This window comes from Ornithorhynchus anatinus, chromosome 13 (genome assembly GCF_004115215.2).
Source record: "Ornithorhynchus anatinus isolate Pmale09 chromosome 13, mOrnAna1.pri.v4, whole genome shotgun sequence".
NCBI lineage: Eukaryota > Metazoa > Chordata > Mammalia > Monotremata > Ornithorhynchidae > Ornithorhynchus > Ornithorhynchus anatinus.
In genome coordinates, this window is record NC_041740.1 from 20,445,442 (window position 1) to 20,459,160 (window position 13,719).

Consider the following 13,719-nt stretch of genomic DNA (forward strand, 5'->3'; position numbering starts at 1 on the left):
TTTTCTGGGCTTCAAAGTGGGGCAGGGAATGGAGCTTCTGGGCTGAGAATCCAGTTTAAGCAGATGGTGGAGGGAGGAGGAAAAGAATAAAACAGGACACATACACACAAACACACATACACACACAGACACAAAGACAGACACAGACCATGGCATAGAGGACAGACCATGGGCCTGACAGAAGGTCACTGGTTCTAATTCCAGCTCAACCACTTGTCTGCTCTGAGGCCCTTGGCAAGTCACTTCACTTCTCTGTGCCTCAGTTACCTCATCTGTAAAGTGGGGATTAAGACTGTGAGCCCCAGGCGTGCCAGGGAATGTGTCCAACCCTATTTATTGCCTGCATTCACCTCAGTGCTTAGTACAGTGCCTGGCATATAGTAATCACTGAACAGATACCATAATTATCATTGTATTTGGTGACAGACACATATTCTCACTCACCATCACTCGCCAACACTTACCAAGCAGCTGGGAAGAGGTAAAACAGCAGCCCAGGTTGCTATTGGACCCAATCAAAGTAAGGGTGAGGAATAAGGGGATCTCAGGGGGAATTTCCCTCAGTCCTACAAGTCGAGGAGAAAGGCTCCCGCTTGGGCAGACATGTTTCTAGTTGCGTTTCTGGTTTTGCAGAGGATTCTCGGTGACGCTAGTGTGTTATTCAGGGCACCTATTCCTGAGTTAGGACCGGATCCATGTCACCAAGATAGAGAAGGGCTCCTTTGGGAAATAATTGGCTATACCCGACAGGGGAGTAGGGTTCTCATGGAAGTCTGCTTTTCTGGGGTACCTGTGCTTCAGTCACCCAGTTTGAATTGCCAGTTGGCTGAACAGTGTCCACATCTATAATCTTACCCTAGCTTCTAGTACAGTACAGTATTTTGCACAAAAACAAAACCAGGATTGTCAACCCGGCTCCGCCACTTGTCTCCTGCGTGTCTTTGGGGCAAGTCACTTCACTGTGCCTCAGTTTCCTCAACTGCAAAATGGGAATTAAGACTGTGAGCCCCACGTGGGACAGGGGCGGTGTCCAACCTGATTAGCTGGTATCTTCCTCAAAACTGTTCTCTCTCCTATTCAGATAGTGAGCCCGCATGTGGGACTGTGACCAACCTTGTTTGTTGAACTCTCTCAAGCGCTCAGTACAGTGCTCTGCCCACAGTAAGCGCTCAATAAATGTGACTGATTGATCAACATGGGGCTCACAGTCTAAATAGGAGGGAGAATGGGAATTGAATCCCCATTTTGCAGTTGAGGGAACTTCAACACAGAGAAGTTTGGATTTTTTTTTAATTGTTTTGCTTTAGGTGAGGGAGAGACTGAGTTTAGGGTCTGGAGGAGGAGGAAAACTGCCCAGAATAGGCCAGAGAGGATGATGTGAGGACAAAAAGGGGGTAAAGGAGGGAACTGAATTCCCTGCCCTGTTAAGATGTAATGTTGAACAAGGCTTTCTAATCCTGGGCTATGTCACTAAATGACCAAACTCTGGATTTTATAAATTGTGATCATTCAGAACTGGAGGTAAGCTATTAGCCAAAATATTATTTTTAATGGGGATATGACACACAGAGATACACACCCTGTTATATCCCCACTAATACTGACACCCACACCCACCGTCACATGCATACATACACACAAACACACAATGCACACACGACACCTACTCCAATCCTTATTCCCCCAACCCCTGACACTGGCTGTACCCTTACATTCGTATCCACATGTGGGCTTCCAGACACACACAAATAGGAAAAATGGGGCAGGAGGATGATAAGTGGAGATGCAGATGAGAGGCCTTAAGGGTCATAGAGGGGAGAAGCAGGAGGGAGTCCGGAGGGGGTGAGCCATGAAGAAAGAAGGCAAGAAGGCAAGAAAGAAAGAAAGAAAAGGCAAGAAAGAAAGAAAGAAAGAAAAGGAAAGAAAGAAAGAAAGAAAGAAAGAAAGAAAGAAAGAAAGAAAGAAAGAAAGAAAGAAAGAAAGAAAGAAAGAAATAAAGAAAGAAAGAAATAAAGAAAGAAAGAAAGAAAGAAAGAAATAAAGAAAGAAAGAAAGAAAGAAAGAAAGAAAGAAAGAAAGAAAGCAGAGCAGAAGGGGGGAAGGAAATGAAGGGGGAGCAGAGAGGAAGTGTGTAAAGGGGGAACGGCACTTATCTTTGTTGTTCTGCTCCCTGGTGTCCCTTAATTTCTCCACTGAATTGGGGCTCTCGGGGGGCTCTGCCAGCCTTAGCCCCTGGCCCACCCCTGTAGGAAGTGGGGCCTAGAAGCAGCAGTGACTGACGGGGGGTGAGCAACTGAAAAAAGGGTGGCATTGCTGATGCAATTCCACTTTGTCAGAAGACTGGGTTGTAGGAGAAGCCAGTGAACTCCAAGAACCTCTCCCACGTGTATGTAGGTCAATCACAATCATGGCTAAAACCTTTAGCATCAGTGGAGATCTGGATCTTTTGTTAATTTCATCAGTGATTTGATTATACTCTTCCATTAAAAAAAAAAAAGTTTCCCAACCTTTTTCAGGCAAAATCAGGGTGTAGGGGATGATTTTTCCTCTGGTGTTTACTACATTTGATTTTTAAACTAGGGACTCAGTGGGTATAGTCTACTAACCCAGCAAGCTCCTCTATTCATACCCATGTAGGGAAGAGAAGGAGAATAGAAGCAAAGCTTTGAGAAGGTGGGGCAAGATTAAGATGGTTTACTGCAGCTGAGTCTGCCAAACTGAGGAGAAATTAATATTTAAAACCTGGACACTCTGGGTCCAGCACTTATTTCCACTCTCATCTACCTGTTTTCTCATTCTCTTGGGAATAATAATAATAATATTAATTATGGTATTTATTAAGTGCTTACTATGTGCCAGGCACTGTATTAGGCGCTGGGGTGGATATAAGCAAATTGGGTTGGACATAGTCCCTTGTCCTGAGTGGGGCTCACAGTCTCAATCCCCATTTTACAGATGAGGTAACTGAGGCCTAGAGAAGTGAAGTAACTTGCCCAAGGTCACACAGCAGACAAGCGGAGGAAGAACTATGTAAGAAGTTTGCTCAAGAGGCTGTCCCTTCAGCTACATCAGGATGTTTCAGTCTTTAAAAGCTCTCCATTGTTTAAAATGAATTAAATTTACCCTGTAAACCTATTTACTTCTGATTGTGAGTCTCTTAACTCTTCTGCTCATAGCATACTGCAAATCACATGGGGCCTTAGCAAATATTTGTTCAGGGACTGAATATTCCCAGAAGTCCTGCTTCACCCATCCATCAGTTTCCACGTACAATGCCCAAGTCTCTGAATATGAATGACCACTCCGAGAGAAAAACAAAAACAAATAACCCAACAGAAACTCTTACAACATGAGGAGGTCACTGGAAGGATAATGAGTCATTCTTTTAAAGACGGAAAACTCAGCCGAATTGGGAGAGCTGAAAAAGTACGGAAGGCCACAGAGAAATTTGAAGACGGCTTTGCCAGGAATGCCATAGCTAAAAAAAAAGAAAAAAGACAATAACTTCAAATATGCCAAGGGCAGGAGGTCGACTAGGGAATCTGTGAAGACTGTGACAGTGACCACTGTGAAGCAGTGTGGCCTAGTGGATAGAGCCCAGGCCTGGGAGTCAGAGGCCCTGAGTTCTAATCCTGGCTCGACCACTTGCCTGCTGTGTCCTTGGGCAATTTGAAACTTCTGTGAGCCTCAGTTTCCTCAATTGTAAAATTCCTGTTCTCTCTCCCCCTCTAGTTCACTGTGGGCAGGGAATGTGTCTACCAACTCTGCTGAACTGTACTCGCTCCAGCGCTTAATACAGGGCTCTGCACACAGTAAGCATTCAATTAATACCATTGATTGACTGATACTTAGATTGGGAAACCCCATTTGGGACAGGGAATTTATTCGAGCCGATGAACTTGTATCTAATCCAGTTCTTAAAGTAGTGCTTGACACATAATAAATGCTTAACAAATACTATAAAAACAAAAAGTAAGGCTGATGTGAAAGGTACACAACTAGAAGACAGCTCTAGACTGTAAGCTCACTGTGGACAGGGAATAGTCTATTATTGCACTGTACTCTCCCAAGTGCTAAGTACAGTGCTCTGCACACAGTAATCGCTCAGTAAATACAATTGACCGACTAAGAGGCTTAATGACTTTTTGAGTTGAATCTTTACTGAAGATATTGAGAGATGCCATGCCCAAACTGGCTTTTGTAGCACGCAGGTCAGAAGATGCACATGTAATGACCACACAGGATGTTTTAGAGCAAATGGATAAACTAGATAATGATGATGGCACTTGCTTAGTGCTATGTGCCAAGCACTGTTCAAAGCACTGGGATAGACACCAGTTCATCAGGTTGCACACAGTCCCTGGTCCACATGGGGCTCACACTCTTAATCCCCATTTTGCAGATGAGGGAACTGAGGCCCAGAGAAGTGAAGTGACTTGCTCAAGGTTACTCAGCAGACAAGTGGTGAAATCGGCATTAGAACCCAGGTCCTTCTGACTCCCGGGCCCGAGATGTAAGGCAATCACTGAAGAGTTCTGAGACAGCTCAGTGAGGAAGTTGTAGAACTTCTGGAACGAATGTGTAACCATAGCTCTACAAGAAGCAGCTATGCCAAAAGATCAGTAGGTTGCCAGGAAAACTCTCATCCCCGGGAAGAGTTCCAGAGAGGATGTTGGGAATTATAAACCAGTAAATCACATTTTTATGTCTGGAAAATAGATAGAAGCGGTCACTTTGCAGAATCGAAACCTGTGAGTAATGGAGTTGAAGCAGGATTGGTTTGCTGCTAATGTTATTCTTGAATGATCTTGAAGAGGCAGAGAGCAGGGAAATATGCAAGAGTACATATGACAGTGTGAGTCTTCTGAGTGGCTAAACATTACATACAAAGATGTTGGGAAGCTGAGGAAATGAACCCAAAATCTCACAGATGAGCTTCAATGTGAAAGAGTGCAAGGAGAAAAGAATCCAAAGTATATGATGAATTACTAGAAGTAGTGTGACTTAGTAGAAAGAACCCAGGAATGGGAGTCAGAGGTTCTAATTCTGCCTCTGCCAATTACTTGCTGTCTGACTTTGGGCACGTCGCTTCACTTCTCTGTGGCCAAATTCCCTCATCTGAAAAATGGAGATACAATACTTGGTACCTGTCCTATTTAGACTGAGAGCCTCATGTGGGATCTGATTATCTTGAACCTATCCCAGTATGTGTTAAAGTGCTTGGCACATAGTATGCACTATTATTATTATTATTATTCGCAGGAGTAGGATACGGATTTTAAACTTAAGAGCATTTGTTATGTGGGATAATTATTAGATTTCTTTATTTGTGTAAAAAAAAGTTGGTGAAAATCAGATTTTGAATGTCAACAATTTCTCATTTGTTTGAGTTCTTCTTTTTAAGATTCACATGCTTGGAATATATAGCAATTTTATGACAACCTTGGTTAATTTAGGGTATCAGAGTCCCATGTCCAAAACAATTCGGTTTTGAGGTGAAAGCTCTATATTGGAGTGATATTTGCATGAGAGAGAAGCAAATATTGACACTGGCTGCCAGTTACTGAGGAAATCCTAAATTCACAATGTGATACAGGAAAATCCTCCAGAAAAAAGTATTTACCACATTTTTAAAGGACCAAATCTTCCCAAATAATAATAACAATAATAATAATATTGATAGTGTTATTTGTTAAGCACTTACTATGTATCCTGTACTATACTAAGCACTGGGCTAGATCCCAAAATATCTACTGATTCTATTAACAATAGTAGATAGCCTAGAGGCACTATAAAATGTTTCTGCAAATTATTGGTTTTATGTCTGGCAAAAAGGCCTACAAAATGTTGGCTATCACCAGGAAGGATGTAGAAAACAAAAAACTTAGTTCTGTCACTATATCAAACTATGATACGATTGCTTCATCCCATACTGCCCTAGAGATACGCCAGGGATCGAGCAATAGAAGTATCAGAAAAGATTCATATTCTTCACTTTAGAACTTTTATAAAACCGTAAGAGAGGATGTGATTCAAGTATTCAAAATCATCAAGGGTGTTAAAGGGCCAGCCAAATTGTTGTCCAAGTAAATCTCTCAATGTGAGGATGAAGAGGCATCTAATGAAGTCTGAAAGAAGTAGGTCTCAACTCAATGAAAGGAAACATTTTTTTTAATAGTATTTGTTAAGCACTTACTATGTACCAGGCACTGTATTAAGTTCTGGGGTAGTTAGAAGCAAATCAAGTTGGACACAGTCTATGTCCCACATGGGGCTCACAGTCTTCACCCCCATTTTACAGATGAAGTAACTGAGGCCCAGAGAACTTAAGTGACTTGCCCAAGGTCACTCGGCAGACAAGTGGCAGAGGAAGGAATAGAACCCAAGCCCACAGTCTATCCACTAGGCCACGCTGCTTTTTCACCCATGGAATTCCTTACCAGGAAATTGTACAGGCTAAAAGAAATATCTATAGATTCAAGAAGGATTTGGATAAATTAATAGGCAAGAAATTCAAAAAAGGAAAGTTAGAGATAGTGGGTGGTCCATGCCAAACCATGAAGAGGGATGTCAAGGGAAGTGATCATCACACAGGTCCTCCAGGTGCTTGATCACAGTGCTTTGCATTCAGTAAGTACTCAATAGATACCACTGACTGCAGCAGCACCCTGGGTTAATTCCAGAAATCTGAATATTGCCCTAGCTAAATCGCTATTCTCATTCAGGAAGGCACTTCTCAAGTTTTTGTGAGAAGTGGTCAACTAAGTTAAAAAAATAAAAAACAACTTGAACCCTAAAAGCTGGAGAAAGAATCAGAAAGTCAAGAGGATGATGGGAGAGGGCCTGAGTAAGGACTAACAGCCACCAAGAATTCAGTCCTGCTTACAAAGTCTCTGTGAGCCAAGAGATAAGATGTAATACTGACCAGAGAACGTTTTTAGGGGGGTAAGGCTGAGAAGCGTGTGAAGGGGGAAAGAGGGGTTGAGGGAGATTCTTACAAAGTGGGGGTTTTCCTAAGGTCCCATGGCAGTGAAATTTCTATGCTTTAAAAAAATGAAAAGGGGTCCTCTTAAATATGGATTATCTTATTTGGGGGGACATTATAGAATTCTTAAAGGTGTTCTTTGGACCTATTTAAATCACTGCTGAATTTGGGATATGATTTTTTTTAAATAGGGATAGCCATCAAAAAGCCAATGCTACCTCCAAAAATTCCTCCACATCAAAGTGCTCCAGGCATGGGGAAGTTAACTCGATTTAAACACACAAAACTAGTTTTACATGTGGTGATCAATGGACAAAATGAACATTTCCCAGAAAGGCACCACAGGACCTAAGACCAAAATTGCTCTTCTAATAGGAACCGTTTACTAATAAAAATAGAACAACTGTAGAAAGGTGATAGCATTTATGATTTTCAGGAGGTATCCTGCTCTGAAGGAAATAAAACATTTAAGAAGGCAGTGTCAACATAAGAGGGTTCCAGAAATGCCAAAGGACACAAAGCGAATCAAGCGGGTGAGGAAACAATTCATTTTCCCAGAGGAAAATAGATCGGTTGAGGTGCCTTTTCCTCATAGGTGAAATTGAATAGTTTAAATCATGGCAGATGGATGTAGAAGAAGCTAGACTGTAAGCTCGTTGTGAGCAGGGTACGTGTCTACCAACTCTGTGGTACTGTATTCTCCCTAGCACTCAGTACAATGCTCTGCACACAGTAAGTGCTCAATAAATGTGATTGATTGAAGCTTGGATCTATGTGGAATCTATCTATTCCTGTCACTGGGGCTCTGAGTTTGCAGGGAAACCGTAAACAGAAGTGAGGACCCTTATCCACTATTTTGGCAAAAATCCCTTCACTATAGTCCCAATGGTGGGAAAGATGTGATAGGTCTTCAGGAAGTAATAATTAATAATAATAATAATAGTATTTGTTAGGAAGGCTTGTATATAGTAGACTCTAGACTGTAAGGTCATTATGGGCGGGGAACGTGTTGGCTATTCCATGATATTGTACCTTCCCAAGCGCTTGATCCAGTGCGACTAAAATTACTGACTGATGGATTAGTGAAGTACTCATTTACAACCCCTCTGAGCCCTGCTTCATCAATGCATTTTATTGCTGTCATTTTTAAGTGTCAAATTTAAACTCGTTTTCCCTGTTGATTGGATTCTGTTCTCATCGTTCTACTTGTCTTGCCACCCCTGGCTGAGATTGGAGGTCAGGGAGGGGGTGAGAACTGATTTTTGTGGACCCGCCCTATGCCTCGTGCCCACTGAAAGTGCTTAATCCATGTTAGAAAGGAGTGAACCTTTACACTTTAGAGAGCTATTTAAAAGATAGCACTCTACTATTATCATAAAATGCATCGTTATGACTCCGTGAAACCAAATAGTCATACAGTTACGATTACCAAAACAAGACAAGAGAAGCTTTCTTTTCATCCATTATTAGAAAGCTCAGAGAAACCACTCTAATTTAAACCTTTTTAGGTATCGTGTTCAGCTTGATCTTACCACATACCTCTGTTTTCGGTAGTTCCTTTCCACAGGAGAGAAAAAGAAAGATAAAAATTGTGAGTCCGTGAAAAACACACAGTCAGTGCAATTATACTTGTGGGGACAGGGGATTCACAAAACAATTTCAACCAAGTGTGGGGTAGCTATTCATACAGAATCACCCCCAGATCTCATATGAGGTTAGTTCACCATTTTTCAAAACCCACCAGAGCTGTAGTTAAAGAAAACGACTGTCAGGAAGAACTGCATTAGGATGACTCTTGCGATGACTTTCCAGAGGGTGTTTAAATGGAACGATTAGTTGGGATAAGCATTAATCAATTAATTCAATTGTATTACTGCTGGCTCATACAATAATCTAGAGGGGCAGAGGTGTCTAGAGACTAAAATGTTCATTATGGGCAGGGAACATATCTGCTAATTCGGTTGCCAACGCTTAGAACGGTGCTCTGCATAGAGTAAGTGCTCAATAAGTACCATTGATTGGTGTCTGCTTATTATGCTGTACTCTGCCAAGTGCTTAGTACAGTGCTCTGCACACAGTAGGTGCTTAATATGACAATGCATGTATCCATCAATCCATGCCATTTATTGACCGTATACTGTGTGCAAAGCACTGTATTAAGCGCTCGGTGGGCTGCATTACAACAGAATTGGTAGACACTGTCCCATGCTTAGGATAGTGCCCTACAGGTAGTAAGTGCTCTATAAATACCATCGATTGATCGATCTACAGGGGATGACAGTCACTGTACGCTCCCAAGGGCTTTGGAAAGAGCCCGGGCATAGGAGTCAGAGGTTGTGGGTTCCATTCTCAGCTCCACCACTTGTCAGCTGTGTGACTTTGGGCAAGTCACTTAACTTCTCTGTGCCTCAGTGCCCTCATCTGCAAAATGGGGATTAAGACTATGAGTCCCATGTGGGACAACCTGATGAGCTTATATTCACCCAGTGCTTAGAACAGTGCTTGGTACATAGTAAGTGCTTAACAAATACCATTATTATTACTATTACAATGCTCTGCACAGAGGAAGTGCTCAAAAAATGCCACTGACTGATCGATTGACTTGGTTCAGCCTAGATCACCACATCAATGGGCTAGCAGTAATATTTATCCTTCAATTTTGCCCATTTATGGCCAGGCAGATCAGGGTAGACAGCCCATCTCAGTCTTCCTTGATTTGTCAATAATAACAACAATTATAATGTATTGGTTAAGCACTCACTATGTACCAGGTTCTGTACTAAGCACTGGGACTATCGTTGTGGAAACCTTCATTTCTGGTCCACATTCTTAGTAAAGCTTCTAGTTCATTTCAAAATATTATTTTCAAGAGAGAGATTCCTGAATAAGAAAAACAGCAAATTTCACTTACTTGTAGCCCCATGCGGTGATTCCTATAATGAGTGCCAACACTAAAATGGAGCCTGCTATTATCCCTATTATGATATTTGTGCTGGCAACACCTGAAAGAGAAATTTAAAAGCCACATGAGTTCTTGGCATTGGGTTGAACAAACCAACCTAGGCACAAAAATGAAATAAAAATGCATAAATACTAAAATGACCTGGATGAATTGCTACCAGCAAGTGGGGAGGAAACTGGTTGTGTTTTGAAAGGAAACTGCCTTTTCCAATTTTTTAAAAATAGTATTTGAACACTTTATGTGCCAGGCACTGTTCTCGACACAGGTGGTAGATAGAAGCTATTCAGGTTGTCCCACGTGGGGCTCACAGTCTTATTCCCCACATTGCAGATGAGGTAACTGAGGCACAGACCAGTCAAGTGACTTGCCCAAGGTCACACAGCAAATAGCAGTGCCAGGATTAGAAGCCAAGTCCTTCTGACTCCCAGGCCCGTGCTCTACTAGATCATACTGTTTCTTTTTTATTATAGAGCCCACTGTATCTGCACGAGGAAAGAATAGGGGCAAAGATGAGTCAAATGCTATACTTAAAAAGTCAGTTAACACTAACGGTAGCTTGAAAGTACTTTCCTGAAAACACAATTATTTGGAAAACATAGGGAGCCTGGGAATGGGAAGAAGAAAATCTTAGCAAAGGCCAAGCTAGACTCTAGCTGATCTTGCTTTTTGCTAAATAATTTTGCTGGCAATTGCAGCATGAAGCTGAGCAGGATTCTATCAACTCTTGCAATCTGAATTGGCTCCAAACCAGGTTTTAGTTGGGGAATGGCTTATTTCCAATCAATCGATCAATTAATCAATTGGTTGAGCACTTACTGTATGTAAGAGCTCTGTACTAAGCACTTGGGAGAACTGTGTCCAACCTGATTAGCTTGTATCTAGTCTTTAGAACAGTGGCTGGCACATAGTAAATGTTTAACAAATATCATAAAAAAAAAGGGATTGGTAATCCCACAGCATTAGGACAGTGCTCAAGCACTTAATATAGTGCTTTGTATGCACTAAGCGCTCAATAAATATCATTAAATGAAATTTAAATATCTGTGGAATATTTTGAACCTTATTTTTCACTGTTTTGCTTTCTTTCCTTTCCCCCTTTCATTACAGTCTCAAAATTCCAAATCTTGTACTGGAAGTCAAATTTGAGAGACTGATTTCCAGTCTGCTTCTATGAATCCTGTGCAGTTTTCAAATCTCAAAGACAGAAGCATCTTTTATAACGAGAAGCGGCTCGGCCTAGTGGAAAGAAACCGGCCCTGGGAGCTTGAGGACCTGGGTTCTCATCCCGGCTCTGCCCAATTGCTTGCTGGGTGACCTCGGGCAAGTCACTTACCTTCTTAGTGCCTCAGTTTCCTCATCTGTAAAATGGAGATCCGATACCTGTTCTCCCTCCTACTTAGACTGTGAGACCCATGCAGAACAGGAGCGAATTGTATCTAACCCAGGGCTTAGAACGGGGCTTGACGCATAGTAAATACTTAACAAATGCCATCAAAAACCAAAGTATCCAAAACGTGACTTCACAGATTAATTACTGGAAATTTTATGATCATGGAAAATAATTCCCAATGAATTTAAGAGTGGCTGACATTAATGTAATATGCTTCCCTCTTACATTTTAAATCATAAATTAAACAGGCAATTAAGGTGGCACTATAAAGTACCTTTTCTATTGGGTAACTACTATAAATGAACATTCAAATAGATACATACCATTGCCGGGATGAAACACATCATCTTTTGACCCATCATTGTAAGGGAAATAAATACTGCAGTCGGCTCCCGTCCAGAACTTAGTACAGACACACTTTATTTCATTACTGCAAACCTGTAATCCAAAATATTAACCCAGAATGAAAATCACATCATAATAATTACGGTACTGATCAAGCACCCTATGTGCCAAATGTTGGGGTGATGAGAGACCCGATCAAATGCAATCCCTGTCTTATACAATGCTCACAATCTAAGAGGAAGGGAGAGAATCTTATCCCCATTTTACAGATGAGGTTAAGTGACTTGCCCCAAGTCACAGAGCAGGCCAGTGGCAGAGTTTGGCCTAGAACCCACATCTCCTGACTTCCTGACCAATGCTCTTTCAATCAGTCAATCAGTGGCAGTTATTGAGCGCTTACTGTGTGCAGAGCACTGTACTAAGCACTTGGGAGAGTACAAAATAGCAGAGTTGGTAAACATATCCCCTGCCCCAGTGAGCTTACAGTCTAGAGGGGAAGAGAGACGTTAACATAAATAAATTACAGATGTCTACTAGGTCGCACCACACAAATATTTGTGATAATTTTTTAAAGTTTTTTCTTACATAGTGATTCTTTGGAAGCCTACAGTCTTTTTTATTCCATTCTAAATTCCTGTATTCCTCAGCTCAAGCCCTCCCAACCAATAAGATAGCAGAGGATTTCAGAAAGTGAACTAAAGCACTAATGCTTTGGAGAAGCAGTATGGTTTAATGGGAAGGTCACAGGCTTAGAAGCCGAAGGACCTGGGTTCTGATCCTGTTCGTCCCCTTGTCTGCGGTGTGAGCTCGGGCGCGTCATTTAACTTCTCTGGGCCTTAGTTGCCTCACCTGTAAAATGGGGATTCAATACCTGTTCTCCCTCCTACTTAAGACTGTGAGCCCCATGTGGGACAGGGACTGTATCCAACCTGATTAACTTCTATCTGCCCCAGCGTTTAGTACAGTGCTTGACTCATAGTAAGTGCTTAGCAAATACTATGATGATGATAATGATGAAAGTAATTTGGGGGAGGTTCTGTGAATAGCAGCCAAGATAATGAACAGGTTTAAGTAAATTCTGTACAAGTCCAGGCTGAAAAAATTGAAAAGATTCAGTATTGAGAGAAGAAGGCTGAGAGGGAAGACGTGAAGAGTGTGGACAAGGTGAACATAAATAATAATAGATAATAATAATAATTGCGGTACTTGTTAAGCACTCACAATGTGCCAAGCACTTTTCTAAGCAGTAGGGTAGAAACAAGCCATTCAGGTTGGACACAGTCCCTGACCCACAAGGGGCTCACAGTCTTAATCCCCATTTTTCAGAGGAGGGAACTGAGGCCCAGAGAAGTGAAATGACTTGCCCAAGGTCCCCAAGCAGACAGGTAACAGAGCTGGGATTAGAACCCTGGTCTTTCCGACTCCCACACCCATGCTCTGTTCACTTAAACCACACTGTTTCTCCTCCATGAGATTACCGCTCATCGCAAGAGGGATTTGAAGGTTGGTGAGGGTGGAGATGGTGCAGTGGTTAGAGATTAGGCGATCGAGTGTGTGTCCAAGTTGGTGAGTGGGTGAGGTGTGTGAGAGCAGGAGGAAAGTGGACGTGATTGAATGAATGAATGAATGACTCGGGCAGTGGAAGAGTCATAGAGACCATCGCCATGGATATTGAAGTCCCCTAGGATCAAGATAGGGATGGAGAAAGAGAGAAGGAATGTAAGGAAAGCACGAAAATGGTTCAAAAAGTTCGAAGTAGGGCCTGGGAGGTAACAGATGACCGTGATTAAAATAATAATGATAGTATTTGTTAAGCACTTATTATGTGCCAGCCACTGTTCTAAGCACTGGGGTAGATACAGGATAATCGGGTTGGACACAGTCCTGTCCCACCCAGGGCTCACAGTTTTAAACCCCACTTCACAGATGAGGGACCAAGGCACAGAGAAGTGAAGTGAGCCGGCACTGGAACCCATGACCTTCTCGGTCTCAGGCCCGTGCTCTATCCACTAGGCCTCACTGCTTCTGGCAGATGAT

The 13,719-nt window shown here is 42.1% G+C and overlaps 1 protein-coding gene across 1 annotated transcript in view; it reads right to left on the reverse strand.

Annotated features, from left to right (window-relative positions):
* ADAM22 (ADAM metallopeptidase domain 22) overlaps positions 1–13,719 on the reverse strand; it is a 113,939-nt gene that overhangs the window by 22,973 nt on the left and 77,247 nt on the right. Inside the window, exons 24-26 of the mRNA XM_029077711.2 lie at positions 11,661–11,775; positions 9,897–9,987; positions 8,525–8,542 (exon numbers count right to left, since the gene is read on the reverse strand). Of these exons, the coding sequence (XP_028933544.2) occupies positions 8,525–8,542; positions 9,897–9,987; positions 11,661–11,775 (224 nt within the window). The remainder of the gene's footprint in view (positions 1–8,524; positions 8,543–9,896; positions 9,988–11,660; positions 11,776–13,719) is intronic.